Source organism: Mauremys mutica, unplaced genomic scaffold, assembly GCF_020497125.1.
Source record: "Mauremys mutica isolate MM-2020 ecotype Southern unplaced genomic scaffold, ASM2049712v1 Super-Scaffold_100100, whole genome shotgun sequence".
Lineage (NCBI taxonomy): Eukaryota > Metazoa > Chordata > Testudines > Geoemydidae > Mauremys > Mauremys mutica.
The window spans coordinates 974734-998052 of NW_025423267.1; the positions used below are offsets into that span (position 1 = coordinate 974734).

The 23319-nt window shown below is 55.3% G+C and overlaps 1 protein-coding gene and 2 non-coding genes across 3 annotated transcripts in view; 2 read left to right on the forward strand and 1 right to left on the reverse strand.

The window, feature by feature from the left end:
* Positions 1 to 23319, forward strand: part of LOC123359042 (E3 ubiquitin-protein ligase TRIM71-like) — a 191784-nt gene continuing 168465 nt past the window's right edge. The window contains 2 exon segments of the mRNA XM_045001042.1: positions 1 to 6; positions 575 to 772. Coding sequence (XP_044856977.1) covers positions 1 to 6; positions 575 to 772 — 204 coding nt within the window.
* Positions 20920 to 20993, reverse strand: TRNAI-AAU. Its single transcript has one exon. It is a non-coding gene; the product is annotated as a tRNA-Ile (tRNA).
* On the forward strand, positions 21106 to 21178 carry TRNAA-UGC. The gene has a single exon. It is a non-coding gene; the product is annotated as a tRNA-Ala (tRNA).

The following is a 23319-nucleotide window of genomic DNA, read 5'->3' on the forward strand; positions in this document are numbered from 1 at the left end:
ATGGATGTGAGTGCCAAGAGGAACCTCTTTCAAGTTTTCTCCTTCCCTTTTCCTGATTTTACTAGAAAACAGCCGTCCCTGTTTAGAAGGTAAGAGTCTCCTCTAGGTTTGAAACCTGTTCAGTCTGATCCATCTGGTGACAGTTGAATTCTAGGCATGGAAAACACGAGTTTAAGGAGGCAGAATTTTATTCTGCACCTGGGATTTTGTCCCTTATAATCCCTGGGAACATTACTGTTTGTCCTTTGTGTTTCACCTTTTCCTCCATCCATCCCTTCCTCCTTTCTCTTCATCTCTTGCTTCTTTTGTCCTTTCACCTGTTCCCAGGGCTGGCTCTAGGTTTTTTTGCCGCCCCAAGCAAAAAAAAATTTGGCTGCCCCCCTTGTTTCCCCAGCTCTGAGCTCCCCCCCCCCCGGCCTACCAGTGCCTCCCTGCCACCCCAGCACTGGGATCTCTCTTCCTCCACACCTGCTGCCGCTCCAGCACTGGGCTCCCCCCCAAACGTGGGATCCGCTACCAGCACACGGCAGCCAAACCCTGGCCCAGCTGCGACTCTGTCCCCGTGCGGGTGGAGCTGCTGGGTGGCGCCGAGCGGGAATACTTTCAGGTGGCAGTGCGGCTGCGGGGCGGCGTGGAGCGGGAGTACTTCCAGGTGGCAGTGCGGCTGCGGGGCGGCGTGGAGCGGGAGTACTTCCAGGTGGCAGTGTGGCTGCGGGGCGGTGCGGAGAACACAGCCCCCTCCCTGGGCTTCGCGGCACTGCTGGTGGCCGAGGTGGATCAGCTCGTGCTCACTGCCCTCACCCCCGACATGCTGGTGGCCGAGGACCTGGAGAGCCCCCCGGACCTGCTGCTCTTCAGCCTCACGGTGCCCTGGCCCAGCCCCAGCGAGCGGGAAGGCGAGGATCTCCGGCTGCGGGGCTGCCTGCTCAGCACTGACGAGCCCAGGCAGCCGCTTACCTCCTCACACACTCCAGGAGCCCCTCTCGCCGCTGCCGCAGCCCGGGCTCAGCTCCAGGGGACCCCGCTTCCCTCCCTCCCCAGCTCCTCACACACTCTGGGAGCCCCTCTCACCGCAGCCCGGGCTCGGCTCCAGGGGAGCCCGCTTCCCTCTCTCCCCAGCTCCTCACACACTCTGGGCAGGGCTGCCCAGAGGATTCAGGGGCCTTAGGCAAAGCAATTTTGGGGGCCCCTTCCATAAAAAAAAGTTGCAATACTATAGTAACATGTATTTGGAAATGTAAAAAATAACTAGTGACATACATTCAAAAATTAATTTGTAATAATTTGAAAATACACTAAATATATGATTTAAAAACATTAAATGCTTTATTGGTATGTCTACATTTGAAATTACATAATAGGCTGTTGCTGGGTGATGGTGATGGTTGGTGCCAATGGGCTGTTGCTGCCTGGGAGTGGTGCTGCTCTTGTCCAGGGCTGGGTGGGGAGCTGGACTCTGGGTTGGGGGGTGCACAGCTCACAGGGGCTGGGGTCAGGACTGTGGGGAGCTGGAATCAGGGGGTGTCCAGCTCACAGGGGCTGGGCTCGGAGCTGGGGGTCAGGGCTGGGGGGGATGGGGTCGGTGGGTGCCCAGCTCAGAGGGGTTGGGCTTGGAGCTGGGGGTCGGGGCTGAGGGGGATGGGGTCAGGGGGTGCCCGGCTCAGAGGGGCTGGGCTCGGAGCTGGGGGTCAGGGCTGTGGGGAGGATGGGGATGGGGTTGGGGGGGTGCCTGGCTCAGAGGGGCTGGGCTTGGAGCTGGGGGTCAGGGCTGGGGGGATGGGGTCAGGGGGTTGCCCAGCCCCAGCCCCTTACCATGCCACTTACCCTCTTTCCCCGACAGCACTGCAGCAGCCTGGTGTCTCCAGCGGGGCCTGACCTCCCGCCGCTCGGCTGCAGCTCGCAGCCCCGCCCGCACCAGCTGAGACACCGGGGGATGGGCGAAGACGGAGGCGGGGGGAGCCTCTGACATACTCATGAGGGCCCCTGTGGGGCCCGGGGCCTGGGGAAAATTGACCCACTTGCCCCCTCTGGGTGGCCCCGACCCTGGGAGCCCTTCTCGCCGCCGCAGCCTGGGCTCGGCTCCTGTGGACCCTGGCTCCCTCCCTCCCTCCCCATCTCCTCACACACTCCAGGAGCCCCTTTCGCTGCTGCCGCAGCCCGGGCTTTGCTCCAGGGGACCCCGCTTCCCTCCCTCCCCAGCCCCGGCTGTGGTGGCGGTGAGAGGGGCTCCCGGAGCATGTGAGGAGCCCGGGAGGGAGGGAGGCGGGGTCCCTGGAGCTGAGCCCGGGCTGAGGCAGCGGTGAGAGGGGCTCCCGGAGCATGTGAGGAGACAGGGAGGGAGGAGGAGCCGAGCCTGGGCTGAGGCGGCGGTGAGAGAGGCTCCCGCAGTGTGTGAGGAGCCAGGGAAGGAGTGGGAGCCGAGCCTGGGCTGAGGCGGTGGCGCAAGGGGCTCCCGGAATGTGTGAGGGAAGGAAGTGGGGCCCAGGATGCAGGGAGGAAGGCGAGGTCCTGCTGCCGCTGCCACTCCGGGTGGCGCCGCATTTCCCTGCCAGAGTGGGCTGGGTGGGGCGTTGCTGGGCTGGGCAGGGGGCGCGGATCCTGGCTCGGGCGAGTGGCTGCTCCAGGGCTGGCTCCGGGCAATGCCGCCCCAAGCAAAAAAATAAAAAATAAAAATAAAAAAAGAGGGGGCGGAGTGTAGCCCCTTAGAAAGTGCCGCCCCAAACACATGCTTGGAGGGCTGGTGCCTAGAGCCGGCCTTGCTGATAGCTTTGGATCCAAAAGCAAGCCCGAAAGCCTGTATGAATGCAAATTACCTAGCTGATGGTGGAAGGAGAGATCTGCCCATAAGTAGCAGTATAAAGGAGCTGCAAATAATGAATACATCTGGTCAGCAAACAAGCTACTGGAAGATTCAGATTGTGGCCCTCCAGGAAAGGGAGGTGAAAAAACAAGTCAAGCCTGAAAATAAGGGGGACAGGTTAACCCTAAGGGTGTGTGTGTGTGTGTGTGTGTGTGTGTGTGTGTGTGTGTGTGTGTGTGTGTGTGTGTGTGTGTGTGTGTGTGTGTGTGTGTGTGTGTGTGTGTGTACAGTGCTAAATCTAAATCTAAAGGTGTCTCTCACCACCTGAGAATAAACTTAAAGCTTAGTACAGCAGAGAAACTATTGCAAACCTGGTCTGTTGTACAAGAGGGGACACTGAGGCACACCACCTCATGAATTTCATAAATGACCAGCGAGTGGGGTAATTCACTATCTGATGATAGACCACAGTAAGGACAGCCTGGAGGTAATTATTCTGTTTTTCCTGCAATTAGCAAGGACATTTGTAAAAGGAAGTGGTATTATTATTAAGCACTAATCTGTCCCCACCAACGGGGGGGGAGGGGTGGAAATTGTTTATTTTGTTTTTCAGACACTCTACAAGCAAGCTGGCACCAGCAAAAGAATAACCCATAATACCATGAAGCTATGTTTTGGGTTGTTTGTCTGTGGTTTTTGTCTTGTTGTTAGCATTGTTGTGTTTCAATGAACAGAAAAACCTCATGACATGGGTGGGGATGGCTTCAAAAGGTTGACCTGGGGGAAGATATGTATGGAAATTCAAAATGCTCGACAAGGAGGCCAGCACCTGTGTAATAGCTACCGTGGTATCTGGAAGTGAATCGGCAGCTAAGGTGGGCCCCACAAGCCGTATGGGAATAATGAGAAGGGGATTTGCTCGCTGGGAATCAATGGAGGGGTGTGTAAAATGGTGTAAATCCAGAGAAGATGTTTGAATGTGCCCCTTCCTGATGGCCATGGAGGAGCACACCCAATGGCCCGTGGCAAGGGGTGGACAATTGGGTGTACTGTGTATGAGGTGTTTTGCTGGAAATGTACATATTACTGGGGGCACAATTACACCAGCCCCTAACCAAATTCCACACTACACACTGCTCTCTGGGCTTTGGTGCACAGATAGACCTGTGAATCTTACTGCTGTGAATAATCGAACCAGGGCATATGGCCTGATTCCACACCACGTGGTTAAGTTGGTTTGGACAATAACCCATTTCTCTGTGGACATTCAATGGACTTATGATATGGACAAAAGCACGAAAACCTGCAGTGGCAGCGTATTGCAGCTGCCAGCAACTGGGCATGTTAAGAGCTTGACCCCGTCGAAGGAGGAGAGGAGGTGTTTTGGTGGTGGCCGGGATGTTGGACCATGCGGCAGTGCTCAGGTCTCTCGGTGTTGCTGTGGATTGTTACAGCGGCTGGTGTATTGCTAAGTATACTTGTATTACGTTGCCTATGGAAATAACCGAGAAGTAATGGAGTAAGCCCCTCCCCCCTGTACTAGACAACTTGGACCCAACCTTCCCAGGCCCACTATAGTGGGAAGTCTGGAACACTAATTAGAACAGGTGTGGCCCGCCCATACAAGAGAAGGTGCAGGGCACTGCACTACGCACAGGGCATTGGGACAAATGGAATATCAACACCTTCCACCTTGATGCCTGGCCCTATCAGAAAATGTGTCACCATATGTCCTATGTTTTGCTAAGGGGGTGAATGGGAACAGGGACACAAGCAAGGCTCTGTGGCATCAGGGCTGGGATGAGGACACTGAGGAAGGAAACTGGAATCGTTGCTTGCTGGAAGTTCAATCCAATAAACATCTCATTGTTTGCATCTTGGGACTTTGGTTATTGCTGCTCTGTGTGTACACAAGAAGGACCTGGTAATGGGAGGGTGAAGGGATAAACCCTCTAACACTAACTAACATCTAACACATTTCAACCTCTTCTTTTCACACCATTGCTCATTCTCAGGGGCTGCTTTGTCTCCAGACAGATCCCTTCTCTTTCAGAACAGCCTTGCTCTTTCTGTCTGTTTCACTCACTGAGGTGTGGGAGTAAACACTCCCCTTCCCTCTAGTCTCAGACAAACACTAGTATTAACTGTTTGCTACTGAGGGGTTTAGAAAGCATTTGTCAAGATACCATTTCTGGGGGATTTTTCCCAAGATCCAGTATTTTGTGTTCAAACATCTCCCAGCTTCCTTGGTGAAAGTAAGGCCAAGGTTTCCTTGCAGTGTACAGGAAGAAGGCAGTTTTTCACCCCAGATGGGACTTGAACCCACAATCTCTGACTTAGAAAGCCATTGCCTTATCCATTAGGCCACTGATGGAAGAATGGAAAGTCTATCTCCTAAATGCATATTTCTCATATTAACTTGGACGCCAAATACCCTCTTTCTGCACCTTACAGAAATGTCTGCATCCCCTGGCAGTGAGGCTACTGGGCAGGTTGCTTACAGAGCTGAGCACCACCTTTCTGCCAGCCATCTTTAGAGAAGAAGGCTCTTTCCCCTGACAGCCACACAGAGCTGCCTAGCATCCCAAGAGCCTCCCTCGTGTTCTCCCGCAGCAGCCGCCTGCCGCTGTGGGTGGGAAAAGGGGACCAGGAAGCACTGCAGCCTCATTCCGGGACAGGAGGCCCTCGCACTGCCCAGGCCTGCCTCTTGCCTTCAGCCCAGGCAGCCAGAGGTGCCGGGGAGCTCCCTGGCAGGCCGCCGCCTCAGCCACCTCTTGCCTCATGGCCCAGGCTCCTGGTACTCTGCTGGTCACCGCCTCGCTGGAAGGCCCAGAGGGAAAGGAAACAAGCACATATTTAGCAGAGGAGGGTTTTGATCTATCAATTGCTGGGTTATGGGCCCAGCACGCTCCCGCTGCACCACTCTGCTGGATTTTTGCAAGTAACAGCCAGCACCCAGCCTCCAGCCTCCACACTACGCCTGGTGAGCACTAGCACTGGCAGGCAGGTGCGCAATCTGCTAGGCAGCAGCCTTGGGAACAGCAGTTTTGTATTCATGTGTCTCTGTGGTGCAATGGGTGAGTGTGTTTGTCTGTTAACCCCCAGTGGGCGCTACCCTTAGCTGCAGGCTGCGGTCTCAGGGGTCAGGGGAATTGATAGTTTGCTGCTAAGAAGGGAGCCAGTGCAGCCCTCTGGTGCTCTGCTCCGAGCATCTGCCTAGCCCAGGCTGTCCGCTGGCCTTAGGTGCTTCCCCATCCATGCTCTGGAGCAGGGGGTCTCATCACAATATTTTTGGTGGCCTCAGAGTGTGGCCATGCCTGCAGATGTGTTTCCTGGAGCCACCGGCAGGCTGGGTGGTACAAGACGCCAATCCCGTGCTGGTAGCACCAGCAAAACCCAGTGCATCTGCCTGCCAGCACTAGAGCTCACAAGGTGCTAGTGTGGATGCTGGAGACTGGGTGCTGGGGACTGTGAATGAGAAGCCAGCAGAGTGGTGCAGCAGAAGTGTGCTAGGCCTGTAACCCAGAGCTTGATAGATCAAAACCATCCTCTGCTTTGCCTGTGCTCAGGGCCGGCTTTAGGAAGTGCGGGGCCCAATTCAAACAGTTTCGACATGGCCCTGGCACATAGGCGGCGAGTTCTATGGGCCCGTGGGGCCCAGGCTCCACCAATAATCCTGAAGCTGGGCCCAGCTCCACCAATGTTTGGGCCCCAGGCCCTGTGCTTTGGGGGTCCCTGCGTCGCACTGCCGGGCGCTCTCACCGCAGCGGCAGCTCCCGGGAGAGGCCCCAGCAGCGACTGGGCTCACAGCCCATTGGCCGGGAACCCCAGCCAATGGGAGCTGCCGGGGGCGGTGCCGGAGCTGCCTGGCCGCACCTCCACAGCAGGGAGGGGGAGCGAGCCACCGGCAGCGGCTGAGCCCTGGGCAGAGCGAGCAGGAGGGTCTGTGCCTGTCAGACAGACTCAGCCGGTGAGCTGTGGGGGCAGCCAGACACAGAGACGCAGCCAGGGACGGGGGGTTGGTGGGGACAAACAGACACAGCTGGGGGTTGTGGGACAGACAGACACAAGGACACAGACAGGGGGTTGTGGGACAGACACACACAGCGGGGTGGGGTGGGGACAGACACACAGCTGGGGGTGGTGGGGGCAGCCAGACACACGGACACAGCCAGGGGGTAGTGGGGACAGACAGACACAAGGACACAGCTGGGGGTTGTGGGACAGACAGACACAAGGACACAGCCGGGGGGTAGTGGGACAGACAGACACAAGGACACAGCTGGGGGGGTTATGGGACAGACAGACACAGCCGGGGGTGGTGGGGGCAGCCAGACACACGGACACAGCCGGGGGGTTGTGGGACAGACAGACACAGCCGGGGGTGGTGGGGGCAGCCAGACAGACACAGCTGGGGGGTTGTGGGACAGACACACACAAGGACACAGCCGGGGGTTGTGGGACAGACCGACACAAGGACACAGCCAGGGGGGTTGTGAGGACAGACAGACGGACACAGCTGGGGGGTTGTGGGGACAGACAGATGGAGCCGTGGGCGGGGAAAGGAGCAGCAATGGGCATCCCTGGGCTGGTATAAAATACACAGGATGGGGGGGGGGCTTCCTGAGGGGACTATAGCAACACTCCCCGCAGAGCAGACCCAGGTTGCAGCTGGCTCCACCCATCACAGCCCCCTGCCCCACAGAGACCCACACAACCCTCTGCCCCCTTGAGAGACTCCCAATGACCCCTGTGTCCCTGTCACTCCTCTCCAGAGAGCCCTCCCCTTTGTGCCAGCCCACTCCCCTCCCCCACTGCCTCCCCTCCTCCAAAGCTCCCCTCCCTACAATCTCCCCCTTTGCCTTCCGCCCCCCAGCCCAGCCCATTCCATTGGCCGGGAGGCTCCCAGTCTAGTGGCTATCAGGGCCCATGGGAGCTGCACCTGAGGCAGGGTGCCTGCCTGCAGATGCAGACCTGCCTGGCTGTGCCTCCACAGCACAGGGAGGGGGAGCCACAGGTGAGCAAGCCCTGGTCCTCATCACAGGCTCAGTAATTCTCTGGATATTTAATTTCACTGAGGCAAAATGTGTGCAATTTTATGGGTTGAATGATTGAATGACATAATACCCACCTTCCTGCATTGTCCATCACTAAGTCCAGTAATTTTGTCAAGTGTTTGTTGCACAACATGGTGGTGCCTACCCCTACCTTGTGCTTCAGGGGGTGATGGGGTCCAGGGCAGCCTGTTATAGCCTGTTATAGAACTACCTGATTAGTAATTGGATATGTTGGCTGGCATCTTTTTTTACGTGTTCGCTCCCTCTCATGTTAGAACCTGGCTACACCACTGGGGAGGGGAGCTTCCTAGACCTGTGCAGCTGGGGCTTGGGTGAATTTTGTGATACTCTGCCCCTCCCCAGCTACCACCCTGCAGTCCCCACTCCTGCAGCATGCTGGGCAAGGGGCAGCCCCATCCCCAGTGAGGCTATGGTGAGGGGTGGCAGCAGGGGAGGCCACACGTGATGGCAACCTCCCCCCTCGGTACCCACCATAGGGGAGGTGAGTGGGTTTTCTGGACCTGAGAGGGACCCTAGGAGCATGTGCAGTGAACTGCAGGGGAGAGGAGGGGTCCCTCCTCTGGAGCTTGCTGCTGCCAGGGAGGGTGGAGGGGAGTCCTCTTTGACCCTAGCCCTGGGGCAGCCTTTCTGCACCCCAAGTTCCTTATCCCCAGCCCTGCCCCAGAGTCCTCACCTGACAGGAAAAACCCGCAACTTAAATTTGGTGGTCAGTTTAGAGTATCATAGAATATCAGGGTTGGAAGGGGCCTCAGGAGGTCATCTAGTCCAACCTCATGCTCAAAGCAGGACCAATTCCCAACTAAATCATCCCAGCCAGGGCTTTGTCAAGCTGGGCCTTAAAAATTTCTAAGGAAGGAGATTCCACCACCTCCCTAGGTAACCCATTCCAGTGTTTCACCACCCTCCTAGTGAAAAAGTTTTTCTTAATATCCAACCTAAACCTCCCCCACTGCAACTTGAGATCATTACTCCTTGTTCTGTCCTCTGCTACCACTGAGAACAGTCTAGATCCATCCTCTTTGTAACCCCCTATCAGGTAGTTGAAAGCAGCTATTAAATCCTCCCTCATTCTTCTCTTCTGCAGACTAAACCATCCCAGTTCCCTCAGCCTCTCCTCAGAAGTCATGTGCTCCAGCCCCCTAATCATTTTTGTTGCCCTCCACTGGATTTTCCAATTTTTCCACATCCTTCTTGCAATGTGGGGCCCAAAACTGCACGTAGTTCTCTAGATGAGGCCTCACCAATGTTGAATAGAGGAGAATGATCATGTCCCTCGATCTGCTGGCAATGCCCCTACTTATACAGCCCAAAATGCTGTTAGCCTTCTTGACAAAGGCCAGAGGAGGGAGTGTTAGTGCCTGTGCGGACTTCTGGGAAGTGCATGGGGTGGAAGGGGATGCTGGGATGCTCTGGAACCCCTCCTTCAAATCCAGTCAGGACTCTGGGGGAGCCTCCTCTCTGAGCAGACTGTCTCCAGGGCAAGAAGTTTACACCTTCCTGGGTCTGACCTCAGAGCATTCAGCATGCCCTTCCACACCATGCACTTTCTGCAGTGAGTCCGCCCAGGCGGGGTCCTGGGGTAGCCAGAGGTCCCTGCACCCCAACTCCGCAGTCAGAAGTGACTCTCAGCCAGACTGTAAAACAGAAGGTTTATTAGATGACGGGAACACAGTTTAAACAGAGCTTGTTGGTACAGAAAACAGAACCCCTCTGTCAGGTCCATCTTGCGGGGTGGGCAGCCCACAACCAAGTTCTGGGTCTCTCCCCATTTCCACAGCCAGCTCCAAACTGACACTCCCTCCTCTGGCCTCTGTGTCTATTCCGGTCAAGGAGGCCACCTGATCTCTTTGTCCCCAACACCTTCAAGTAGCATCTTGCAGGGGAAACTGAGGCACCCACACAGTATTCAGAGAAAATATTAAGAACATTCCCACTTCATCACAACAGGTGAAACAACATATAATACCGTATATTGAAGTAGGGAAGTGCTGCTTCTGACTTTCCACTTTTAATTGACCCTTGTAATCTTGTGGCACTGAAGCGTTGTAGCTTCATTTTATATCGGCTTACAGGGTGGGAGCGGGGGGGCACCACCATTTTGGGCCCCATCAAAAATTATACAAACCTGCCGCCTATGTCAGCCGGTCCTTAGTTTCTGCTTGGTAAAGGCAAGTCAGTGGGGTCCATCCGTCAGAAAAAGAGTCCCAGGCCTTCTTGCTGGGCGCCAGAGTCCAAAAGCAGCGCATTCCCTCCTGGAAAGGGCTGTGTTTCGAATGTCCGTCCAGTGCGCGTTGTAGGGAAGGATCTGCGTGCCTGGGAAGCTGCGTCCCTCCAGAGGCGCTTGAGAAGCCAAAGGGGCCGTGGGTGAGTTTGTGATGAGGTGAGTCTGAAGTGTGGAAGGGGGAGGGTGTCTGTCACGGAGTGTAGGGGAGTCAGGCCCTGCACCCCCGGGCTCCCTGCCGATTCACCAGGACTCTCAGCCAGTCAGTAAACCAGAAGGTTTATTTAGACGACAGGAACACAGTCCAACACAGGTCTTGCAGGCACAGATAACAGGATCCCCCCTGTTAGGTCCATCTTGGGACCCCGGAGCGCCACAACCCCCCTTGGGGATCAGAGCCCTCTCTCTCTGCCTCCCCTCTTTTCCCTAGCCAGCTCCAGTCTGCCCAACCCCCTCCGGCCCCTCCTCTCTGCCCAGCTTCTTTCCCGGGCCAGGAGGTCACCTGACCCCTTTGTCTCCAACACCTTTAGATGCACCTTTGCAGGGGAGGTGCTCGGGCCATCAGTTGCTAGGAGACAGAGTGTCAGGCATTCGGTTGCACCGGCCTTCTGCTTTGCTAGATACTTAGAGGCCTGCACCCAGCATTCCCAGCCCCCAGTACGAACAGTCCCACTTCATCACACCTCTCCCCCCTTCGAGACCGAACTGAGCGGGGTCACTCCAGCCAGTGACCTGGGGAAGTTCGAACCCACCTACATTCCCTTGGCTGCCCCAGGGTCCCCCCCGTTCTGGGGGGAGAGTTACCCCAGGTCATTCCAGTTTCCTGCCCCCCTGTAGGTCGGGGGGACCCGAGGGCACTTGCAGGTTGCAGGGGGGAAGCCTTATGCCGCCCATGCCCTTTCCCCACCCCAGTACCCCTGGGGTGCACGCGGGGCTGGGGCCTTCTCCCCATGTTCCAGTCTGGGGGTCTGTGATTCGGGCTGTCTCGGTTCAGAGCCCCCCTTTTGACCCTGGCCCCCCTCTGGACAGGCTCCTCGAGGCGGGGCAAGGGTCTTACAGCCATCTTCCCCCTGTCCCGGGCCTTCATAGAATCATAGAATCTCAGGGTTGGAAGGGACCTCAGGAGGTCATCTAGTCCAACCCCTTGCTCAAAGCAGGACCAAACCCAACTAAATCATCCCAGCCAGGGCTTTGTCAAGCCTGACCTTAAAAACCTCTAAGGAAGGAGATTCCACCACCTCCCTAGGTAACCCATTCCAGTTTTTACCACCCTACTAGTGAAAAAGTTTTTCCTAATATCCAACCTAAACCTCCCGCTCTGCAACTTGAGACCACTACTCCTTGTTCTGTCATCTTCTACCACTGAGGACAGTCTAGATCCATCCTGTTTGGAACCCCCTTTCAGGTAGTTGAAAGCAGCTATCAAATCCCCCCTCATTCTTCTCTTCTGCAGGCTAAACAATCCCAGTTCCCTCAGCCTCTCCTCATAAGTCATGTGTTCCAGCCCCCTAATCATTTTTGTTGCCCTCCTCTGGACTCTTTCCAATTTCTCCACATCCTTCTTGTAGTGTGGGGCCCAAAACTGGACACAGTCCTCCAGATGAGGCCTCACCAGTGCTGAATAGAGGGGAATGATCACTTCCCTCGATCTGCTGGAAATGCCCCTACTTATACAACCCAAAATGCCATTAGCCTTCTTGGCAACAAGGGCACACTGTTGACTCATATTCAGCTTTTCGTCCACTGTAACCCCTAGGTCCTTTTCTGCAGAACTGCTACCCAGCCATTCGGTCCCTAGTCTGTAGCAGTGCATGGGATTCTTCCGTCCTAAGTGCAGGACTCTGCACTTGTCCTTGTTGAACCTCATCATATTTCTTTTGGCCCAATCCTCTAATTTGTCTAGGTCCCTCTGTATCCTATCCCTACCCTCCAGCGTATCAACCACTCCTCCCAGTTTAGTGTCATCTGCAAACTTGCTAAGGGTGCAGTCCAAATCCTTCCTCCCCCTCTGGCAGAAGTCACAGGAGCAGAAGTGCTGCCGGACATGGGTAAAGATCCCAGGCCAGTAAAAGCTCCGTAGCAGCTTTTGCTGGGTACGCCAGGCTCCCTGGTGCCCTGAGGGGGGAATGTCATGGGCCTGGCACAGCAGCTGGTGGCGATACTTCTGGGGTACCACCAGCTGCCTCCTGATCCCCCCGACTCCATTTTCCCTGGGGGAGCCCATTCTCGGTACAGGAACCCCTTCTCCCACAGTAACCTTTTCCGGCCACCTCGTCCCATGTTCTGTCCCACCCCGCGAGGTTGGCCAGGTCCCCTATCCTCTTGAGTATAGTGAGGAGTATAGTATAGTACAATGGCCCAGACAAACGGGGAGGGACTTGGTCCAGGGGTGGAGGAAGACAGAAAAAGGGACAGGCATGGGATTGGTTTCCTCTATTTTTTCCTTTCCTCAGCATTTTACCTGTGACTGTAATGGGCAGACTTGAGAAATACCTGTGGCCGCCGGCAAGGTAGGTGGCCGCCCCGAGAGCGCAGAGCTGAGCATTTTGTGATGGGTTGCTGCCTGCGCCCCCAGTGCCTGGCCGTGATCGTATAGTGGTTAGTACTCTGCGCCGTGGCCGCAGCAACCTCGGTTCGAATCTGGGTCACGGTATTAATTTTTGGTGGGGAGGGGCTATCCTGCAGCACGCCTCGTGGCTCAGTCTGATGGCGTCCGTTTGCAAAGAGAGCCGTGGGCCGGTCCTTAGTTTCTGCTTGGTAAAGGCAAGTCAGTGGGGTCCATCCGTCAGAAAAAGAGTCCTAGGACTTCTTGCTGGGCGCCAGGGTCCAAAAGCAGTGCATTCCCTCCTGGAAAGGGCTGTGTTTGGAATGTCCGTCCAGTGCGCGTTGAAGGGAAGGATCTGCGTGCCTGGGAAGCTGCGTCCCTCCAGAGGCGCTTGAGAAGCCAAAGGGGCCGTGGGTGAGTTTGTGATGAGGTGAGTGTGAAGTGTGGAAGGGGGAGAGTGGCAAGAGGAGGTTTTGAGAGGAAAAAAGGTGCTGCTGAGCTGGTAGGTGAGGGCAAGGTCCCAGGCGGGTGTTGTGTGAGGAGCTGTGTAGGCCCGAAAAGGCGTCGTGCTGGGCAAGGGCAGGTGAGGAGGGCCAGGGCTTTTCCCAGGGCTGTTGCTGCGGCCAAAGCCTTTGGGAAGCAGAAGAGGGCCAGGGGTGCTGTTGCCTGCTGGGGCCCATGCGACAGTGTAGGTGTACGCTGACCATAGCTGGTCTGTGGGAGCTGGGGCCCCTTCTAGTGCCCCTTTCCTCGTTAGTATAGTGGTGACTATCCTTGCCTGTCACGTGGGAGACCAGGGTTCAATTCCCCGATGGGGAGGGTGACCCCTTTTTAAGGGGGGAACAAAGAAATCCTTGGCCTGCCCACCACATGCCTTCCATTCTCCTTCTACGGCCACTTCCCTTCGCACCCCGAACTGATGACTTTCTCCTCCAGAGAGACAATTACCTCGCAAGGACACGCTGGCCCTAGCCAAAGCCTCTCCCTGGCCTTCCGCCCCCGGGCCCAGCTTCGGGGCCTGCACGTGGGGGCACGTTTCAGAGCGGCAAAGGGAAATAGGCTGGCCAGGGGCATGAGGACAATGGCCCAGACAAACGGGGAGGGACTTGGTCCAGGGGTGGAGGAAGACAGAAAAAGGGACAGGCATGGGATTGGCTTCCTCTATTTTTTCCTTTGCTCAGCATTTTACCTGTGACTGTAATGGGCAGACTTGAGAAATACCTGTGCCCGCCGGCGACGTAGGTGGCCGCCCCGAGAGCGCAGAGCTGAGCTTTTTGCGCTGGGCTGCTGCCTGCTCACCCAGCGCCTGGCCGTGATCGTATAGTGGTTAGTACTCTGCGCCGTGGCCGCAGCAACCTCGCTTTGAATCCGGGTCACGGCATTAATTTCTGGTGGGGAGGGGCTATCCTGCAGCACGCCTCGTGGCTCAGTCTGATGGCGTCCGTTTGCAAAGAGAGCCGTCGGCCGGTCCTTAGTTTCTGCTTGGTAAAGGCAAGTCGGTGGGGTCCATCCGTCAGAAAAAGAGTCCCAGGACTTCTTGCTGGGCGCCAGGGTCCAAAAGCGGCGCATTCCCTCCTGGAAAGGGCTGTGTTTCGAATGTCCGTCCAGTGCGCGTTGAAGGGAAGGATCCGCGTGCCTGGGAAGCTGCGTTCCTCCAGAGGCGCTTGAGTTCAACCTGTGGAACTCCTTGCCAGAGGATGTTGTGAAGGCCAAGACTATAACAGGGTTTTAAAAAAAAAAACTAAATAAATGAACAGAAGACAGGTCCATCAAGGGATATTAGCCAGGGTGGGCAGGGATGGTGCCTGTAGCCTCTGTTTGCCAGAAGCTGGGAATGGGTGGCAGGGGATGGATCACTTGATGATTCCCTGCTCTGTTCATTCCCTCTGGGGCCCCTGGCACTGTCCGCTGTCAGAAGGGGGAGGGATAGCTCAGTGGTTTAGACAGAAGGATACTGCTCTAGATGGACTTTGCGTCTGACCCAGTCTGGCCGTTCTTATGTCTCCCTTGGCGCAGCAGTGAAACCCAGTGGCCAGTCAGGGTAACACACAGAGCATGTTTCCCTTGGAGCAGCAGTGACACCTCTTGGTCATACAGAGTAATGCACAGAATATGTTTCCCTTAATACAGCAATGACACCCAGTGGCCAGGTGGCGTAATACACAGTGTGTGTCTGCCTTCTAGGAGCAGTGACACCCATGGACCAGTCATGGTAATGCACAGAGTGTTTCCCACCAATCTGGGTAATGCACAGAGGTATGAATCAAGGACAGTAGAACGGTACTTAGCAGCTCATGATTTCAGGACTCACCCGAACCTACATAAAAATCGTTAGACAAGGGACATGGGTTCCAAACAATAGCAAATTAAGAGAGATTGAAAGTCATTTTTTGAGTTTACCATGGGATTTTTTTTGAAATCTGTAAATACAGATTTTATGGTTTTCCTCTCTCTTTAATTTAAAAATAGAATTATTTATTATCCTGTTACAAATAATGTGTTATACTACACCCTTAGAATCTTTGAGGCATAAGTAGAAATTTTAGTTACACTTAAACAGGTCATCTCTGATCTCACTTAAAAGTTGAATATCGTGGGAATATACTGCTGAATGAGAACCTGGCAGAAAAGTTTTGCTGGAAGAGTTAGCAGAGCAAGATTGTTAGTCACAGATCAGTGGGTGGGTTTATGCAAATTATGGACTCTAAGACCGGGGCAGGGCAGGGGGCAGTGCATGACTTTTGCAGCACATGCACCACCTCTGCAACTAATGTTTGCTATCTCACTCCATAACACCACACACAGAGCAGCCTTTTACCTCTCAGGGCTTGGCTACACTTGAAAATTGCAGCACTGGGAGTTACAGCGCTGGTCGTGCAGCCGTGTAGGGACAGCGCTGGTGTGTGGCCACACTGACAGCTACCAGCGCTGCAGTGTGGCCACACTTGCAGCATTTGCAGCGCTGTACTGAGAGGTGCATTGTGGGCAACTATCCCACAGAGCACCTCGTCCCATTTTGGCGCTGTGGGTTGTGGGAAGGGGACGGAAGGGTGCGGGTCATTCCGCTTCCTGTCCCAACACCCCGTGGTGCATCGCTTCACATCCCAGCATTCACAGTTTTTCCGGCCACGTTTGGCGCCATTGTGAGTCTCTTTCTGTTTTTTACTCTCTGTCTGTGAATCGCGATTTCTGTGGGAAATGGAGCCCGAGCTGCTGAGGACTGTGCTGATGAGTGTCGCCAGCACAACACGTTTGGCAGTTGAGCTATTCCTTCAGCTCCAAAGTGACAGTAAGGAGTCTGACGATGATATCGATATCGAGTCGCCTGCCGCGTGTGACACTACATTGCTTGTGGCATTCACGGAAATGCTCAGCACCATTGAACGCCGCTTTTGGGCTCGGGAAACAAGCACTGAGTGGTGGGATCACATCGTCATGGAAGTATGGGATGACGAGCAGTGGCTGCAGAACTTTCGTATGAGAAAAGCCACTTTCATGGGACTGTGTGCTGAGCTCACCCCCAACCAGCGGCGCAAGGACACAAGATTGAGAGCTGCTCTGATGGTGGAAAAGCGGGTGGCTATTGCAATCTGGAAGCTGGCAACTCCAGACAGCTACCGGTCGGTCGGGAACCAGTTTGAAGTGGGAAAGTCGACTGTTGGAATCATGTTGATGCAAGTTTGCAGGGCAATTAATCGCATCCTGCTAAGAAGGACCGTGACTCTGGGGAACGTGCAGGACATTGTGGATGGCTTTGCACAAATGGGTTTCCCTAACTGTGGAGGGGCAATAGATGGGATGCATATTCCTATTCTGGCACCCCCCCGAACTAGCATCAGAGTACGTTAATCAGAAGGGTTATTTCTCTATGGTTCTCCAGGCGCTTGTGGATCACCGTGGGCGTTTCATTGACATTTACACAGGCTGGCCTGGAAAGGTGCATGATGCACGCATCTTTCGTAAGAGTGGCCTGTTCAGGAAGATGCAGGCAGGGACTTATTTCCCAGACAGGAAGATCACAGTAAGGGACGTCGAAATGCCCATTGTGATCCTTGGAGACCCCGCTTACCCGTTACTGCCTTGGCTCATGAAACCCTATACAGGGAAGCTTGACAGGAGCAAGGACCGGTTCAACTACAGGCTGAGCCGGTGCCGAATGACTGTGGAGTGTGCTTTTGGGCGTTTAAAAGCCCGCTGGCGGTCCCTGTATGGGAAGCTAGACTAGGGGGAAAGCAGCATCCCCGCGGTTATATCCGCATGCTGTACCCTCCATAATATTTGTGATGGGAAGGGTGAAACATTCAGTCAGGCATGGACCACTGAGGTTCAAGTCCTGGAGGCTGAATTTGCACAGCCAGAGAGCAGGGCTATTAGAGAGGCCCAGCACAGGGCTACAAGGATTAGGGATGCCTTGAGGGAAGAATTTGAGGCTGAAAGCCAACAGTAATGTTTGCTGCCTTGCATGGTAGTGTAGTGCAGTGGTTACACTGTTAGGATTCTATTATCCCTAACATGATTTCCAGTGACTGTTTCTTTACTGGGATAAGGTATCTTTCACTATCTGCAATAATAAAGACTGTTTTCGAAGCCAAGATTTATTTTATTGAAAAGAAAAATACTTCATTGACAGACACACAACATTTCAGGAACCTAGGGCAGGGGGGTGGGTTGGTGAACTGTACAGTCACAAGTTTGCATATGTCCTGTCTGCAGTGCTGTGCAATGGCTGCTGCACTTCAGGGTGCATATACTGCATGGTGATGGGGGTTGAGTGCAGAGGGTAAGGGTCGTAGTTCTCAGGGCTGGTTGGTGAACATACAGGTGTTGGAGGCAGCTGGTGGTGGTAAGAACCTGGATGCTGTGGAAGGGGGTTTGGAGCTAACATTGGGGCAGAAAAGAATAAAATTTGGGACAGGGGGGCTGTGGGGCAGCACGGGACTGCTCTGCCTGCATGGCTACGAGTGCCTGGAGAGAGTCCGCTTGGCGCGCCAGGATGCCTAGCAGCTGGTCTGTGCTTTTCCTCTTTGCCACAGCGTTTCTCTGCCAATGTCTCTGGCGGATCCTGCTGTCCCTTTCTCTCCACTCCTGCAGCTGTTTACTCTCTCAAGCAGAGTGATCAATAACTGTTTTCAGCATGTCTTCCCTGGTTTTTCGAGGCTTTTTCCTCAGATTCTGTAGTCTCTGTGCTGTGGTAGATCTGGGCAGTCCAGCAGTCAAGGTCACTTCTTGAAGGCAAAAATGGCAACATTTAACATGGTAGCATTGTTAATTATCTCATCCAAACAGTAATTCCCACACACTGAAGGAGTTTTCAGTGTTCACTTTAGCATTCTTTTCCCATACCAAATAAGACCACACAACACAACAGGAGACAGGAAATGGTGAGTAAGGGGTACTGAGATTGCTTCAGGGCTGTGCAGGGGTTTCTGTGCATTGGGGACAGCAAACAGCTGCATGGGGGATCTGCACTAAACAGTCTCCCAACATTTTCCACAGGAGTTACTCCTGGAAGATATCTCCCTGCTGCGGGTCACTAGGGAAGAGCGGGAAGGTCTTCTACAGCAATGCGGATTCCGCCCTGGCCCCTATGCAGCTTGCCTGTGTGCAGCAATGGTCCCCCCACCCCTCGCGGCACAGTGGTGCGGACGCGTTAGCCTGACTGGGACAAGGACCACAGTGGCTCTCCCTATAAACCTGGGCAGGCACATTGCCCACGCTCTGGCTGAAACTTTTGAGGAGATTACTGCAGCCGATTACCGCGACGTGATAGACTACATCAATGGGCTATTCCACATCTAGGCATGCATGTATGCAGCCCTAACCCCCCCTCCTCTCCCGAAACATTTCTACCCTGAAAATAAAAGACGCTTACCGGTAACTCGCTCCTCTGTTTGTCCTTCAGCAACTGCTGGCTGCTGCGATTGGCTTCCTTCCTCCTGGCTTGAGAAGAGCTCCTGGCTGCATGCCTCCTGGGACTCTGGGGTGTCTTCCCCTATCCCAGTAGCTTCACTCATGGTTTCCACCGCCCCCCCACCTCCTCCTCCTCCTGCTGCTCCTGTTCCCCACCCTGCTCAGAAGTGTCCATCGTGGTCCTCGGATTGGCAGTGGGGTCACCCCCAAGTATCGCGTCCATCTCCCTGTAAAAACGGCAGGTCGTGGGGGCAGCGCCGGATCAGCGGTTCCCCTCGCGGGCTTTGTAATAGGCACTCCGCAGCTCCTTTACTTTAACCCTGCATTGCAGCGCATCCCGATCATGGCCCCTATCCAGCATGGACCTTGATACCTGCTCAAAGATATCATAATTCCTACAGTTGGAGCGCAGCTGGGACTGCACAGCTTCCTCCCCCCAAACACTAATGAGGTCCAGCAACTCGCCATTGCTCCATGCTGGGGCTCGTTTGCTGCGTGGAGGTATGGTCACCTGGAAAGATTAACTGATTGCACTCCACACCTGGCTGCAGCAAACAGGAAGGGGATTTTTAAAATTCCCGGGGCACTTAAAGGGCAGGTCACCTGAGGCCAGAGCAGAAGAGTGCAAACTGATGAGCAGAGTGGCTGAACAGGAATTCTGGGATATCTCCTTATTCCCTGGAGGCCAATTAAAGCACTGGTGTGTGTCCACACCTGATGAGCAGCACTGGATCACCAGCGCTGCATTCCTTATACCCCAACAGGTGCACAGCCAGCACTGCAGCCAGGGAATTACAGCGCTGGATGTGCCTTGCAAGTGTGGACAAAGAATAATTGCAGTACTGAAAAGCCTCCACCAACACTGCAACTTGCAAGTGTAGCCAAGCCCTCAGAAACAAAATACACCATGAAAAAGATCTAATGGTATAAGCTTAGGGTAAACAATTGCAACACTAACAACAATTTGAAGAACTTCAAAACCACCTCTGTAGTTCCACACCAGCAAGAATATCAACAACCCCAGCTCATACAAGAGACCAATAAACAACCAATCCAAACTCCCACTATGTTTTGCCATTAGGAACCCATACCCCTTAATAGTGAGTACTTTTCAGGCCAGGGTGACGCTCTCAGGCCTAAAATGCCAGGTACAGTTTCTCTGTCCTTGATCCAAAATCAACAGGAAAATACACTGGATTACTCCTGGCCTAATAACAAAGAGACTGGGCATCGCACAGCAGCTGAAATGACCATTTGGAAAAGCACTCCCATCATGCAATCCGGGGTGGGTGTAACCATGAAAATGACATCAGCCCCAAAAGGCCTTGACAACTGATCACCAACAGGTAGCAGGGTAGACTTCATACTGACCCTGCTTCAAATAGATTGTGGCAATTAGTGTTTGTCAATAGTACAGACACCATGGGCAGGACTCCAGACTCTGATTGGCGGGTCCTGGACCCAGTGTTAGGACCGTTTGGGTGTTTCAGTGGGTGTGTTTTCCCATTTGGAGGCATTTGGAAGTTTGGAAGGGGAGCCGAAAGAGGAGTCTTTTTCACAAGCAAGTTGGCTTTCTGCACAGGTAGGGCCCTTGGCCGTAAAGATTAGCTCCGTCAGTGCGTCTGCATGGGGTTCCTCCAGTGCCTCAAGAGCCCGTGCTAAACTCTCGGTGTGGGCGTTTGGCTTGCGCCAGTCAGAGTGCGGTGCCTGCGTCTTCCCAGGGCCGGCTCCCGTGAGGCGCGCATAACTTGGGAGGAAAGGGGTAGAAGAGAAAGCAAGTGAAGCTGACTTCGAGTGGTGGTGCCCCTGGGCGGAGTGGTCCTCCTGCTCCTTCCTGTCGGAGGGGTGGGCTTGGGGGGTCTGGCTGTGGGTGGTGGGAGGATGGTGTCCAGGGAAGTCCCAAAGGTCACCCTGCACCGGCAGAGTGTGAAGCTTCTCCCCTAGGTTGGGGTGCCGAGTATTAAGCCTTCCTCTGTGGCTTGGGCTGGGGAGCATGATCCGGCGTCGGGTCCATTTGGGTGGAGCTGGCGGCCGGCAAGAATTCGGGCCATCAGGTCAACCCTCTGTGGACAATGGGGGCGAGCCGGCAGGCCTGCGATTTTAGCTTCGTGGGCGGGCAGCTCAAGCCTGGCCTCCTATGAGCCTGGAAGGCAGCCGGCCGGGCTCACCCGTCTCGAAGTTCCTTTCAGGCAGCAGGTGGAGCGAGGAGCCCAGGGAGGGGAGCCCAAGGAGGTGTCAGGAGCTTGGTCCTGCCTGGCGCCTGCGCCCAGCAGGGATCTTGCCTGCTCCCGGCCCACCTGGTTTTGGCCTCTGCCACCCCTAGCAGTCAGCCAAAAGAGCAGAAGCCACCCTCTCCCTCACGGAGTGGCCAGCATGGGGCTTGAACCCATGACCTTGGCGTTATTAGCACCATGCTCTAACCAACTGAGCTAGCCGGCTGACGGCAAGCCCTACCTTGCCTGACCCTTTTGGAAGGAGTCACTGGCTGGCGCGGGGAATGATGTGGCCTCCGTTATCGAATGGATGGATTGAGACGCCACCTGCTAAGGTAGGGGAATTAGCTCAAGTGGTAGAGCGCTCGCTTTGCATGCGAGAGGCAGCGGGATCAATGCCCGCATTCTCCAGCGGCAAGGCAGCCCCAGAAGCGTCTTTTAGAAGCCGGCTCAGCTCCTCCAGTGGCCTCCATCCCTCTCCCCGCTTGGCTTCCCAAAAAGCCAGCCCTTGCGGAGCACAAAGCTCTTCCTCCCCGGCCCTTCTCCCCCTTGCGCTGACTGGGAGGCTGGAGACAGCTGGGGGAAGTTAGCTCAAATGGAAGAGCATGGGAGAAGTACCCAGACACACATTCTCCAGCCTGCTCTGCTCTGCTTTGCTCTGCTGGGCTGGGCTCTAGTGGGGGACCTGCACCTTTCTTTCTGAGCTCTCACTGGAGCACAATCCCTTTCCTCCTCCCTCCCTGCTAGTCTACGCCAAGCTCATTGGCCGGGAGGGAGAGCCACTCAAATACAGAATTACTCACATCCCAGGGGTCCATGAAGGGAATGAGGAGATGGGCGGCGTGGCACGCGATACCAGCTCAGCTGAGACCATGAGACCTCGCAGCCTCCTGATCTCAGGCAGCATGGCAGCCGTGGAGCAGAACAGAGCACGCAGACAGCTTGGAGACAGCCAAAGCGGGGAAGGGCTGCGTTGGTCTGGAAGAGGGAGTCGGTGGCTGTTTATCCTGGCGGAGGCAGGGTCGTTTTGCTGTATGCTGGGCCGGGGGCCAGGGAGTCTGCTAGAGTTGCTGAGCTGGGCCTGCTCCTGGCTTTGCTTGGGTTAGAGGAAAGTGGTGAAGATAGGAACGGCCCTCCTGGGTGAGACCGATGGTCCATCTAGGCCACTATCACGTCTTCTGACAATAACCGATGCCAGGCGCTTCAGAGGCAACGGCCAGAGCAGGCAATCATCAAGTGATCTATCCCTGCGTTGTCTTCTGAAGTTTGGTGCTTGTTTCAGGGGTTAACTCTCAGCCCAGACACACTCCAGGGAGGGAGCGTTGGTGTTTGTGCCGAGGAGCGTGGCTGGGACTCGGACCCCCTTCCCCAGCTCTGGGTAGCACGCCCCCCTCCCCCCATTTCAGGCTGTGTTCTGCTTAAGGCCACAGAGCCCTTGCCTTTTTTTGCCCGGTGCCTGAGAGTCAGGCCAGCTGCGGGGAATTAGCTCAAGCGGCAGAGCGCTCGCTTTGCATGCGAGAGGTAGTGGGGGACGCTGCCCGCATTCTCCGAGCCTGTCGACTAAGGGCTCCTGATGAGCGTGGTGGACGGGAGAGCCGGCCATCTGACTTTTGGCCTTGCTGCCCGTAGCGGTCAGGCCGAAAAATCAAAAGCCACCCTCCCCAGGCCCACAGCCACCCAGGGGCTCCTCTGCACCATCTTGCCTGAGCCGGTGGAAGTGGAGCCTGGAACTGAGCTGATGATCTGAGGGTTATTTGCACTGTGCGCTTCACATGGAGGTTAAAACACGGGGCACAGATCTTTGAGCACAACCCTCGTCCTGAGGAATGGGGGGGCTGCATAAAGAGAGACCGGCTCTCCCTGGTGGGGCTGCAGCGGCTCTTCACAGGGACAGTCCCACTGCCAATTGGTACCAGAGTTTTGAAAGCCTCCTTTTCTGGCCGGGCTGCCCTCTCTCTAGGGGGAACTGGGGGCCCCAAACTTCCCAGATACCGTCATAGGGAGGCCAACCTGAGCACACACACCTGCTCAGCACCCTGGGGTGCAGTCCTGAAATCCGGCACTCAGCTACACTCAGCTGCCCACCCAACAAGCGTTACACTCAGGAGCCGTCGGGCCCCGTGTGTTTAGATCCCTCCCAGCGCCATTTTTAAACTCCACTGCTCAGGTCTAAGCTTTGGCCACACGGGGGCAGCCTGGAGCTCAGCCAACGCCTCCCGGTGCTGGTTGCGTTTCCCGCTCCTCGTGGCAGGTTCACACCCCGCAGGCAGATCTCTGAATCGGAGCCGAACCGGTCCCCAAATCCAGCGCTTTAGCAGCAGCTTTGCTAGGAAAGTGCTGACGTTGCCAAGTAAAGTAAGAGCCAGAGCGCTGTGTCCAGGATCTTCTCTTGGGCCCCTCACCGTGGTGTCTGTCAGGCGCAAGGAGAAACCAGGGAAATGTTTTCATGGCGTTTAAGGGCAGAAGGGGCCATTAGCTCAGCTAGTCTGACCCCCGAATAACACAGAATTACACCATGACACATATTGATCCCACAGACCTTAGATAGATCA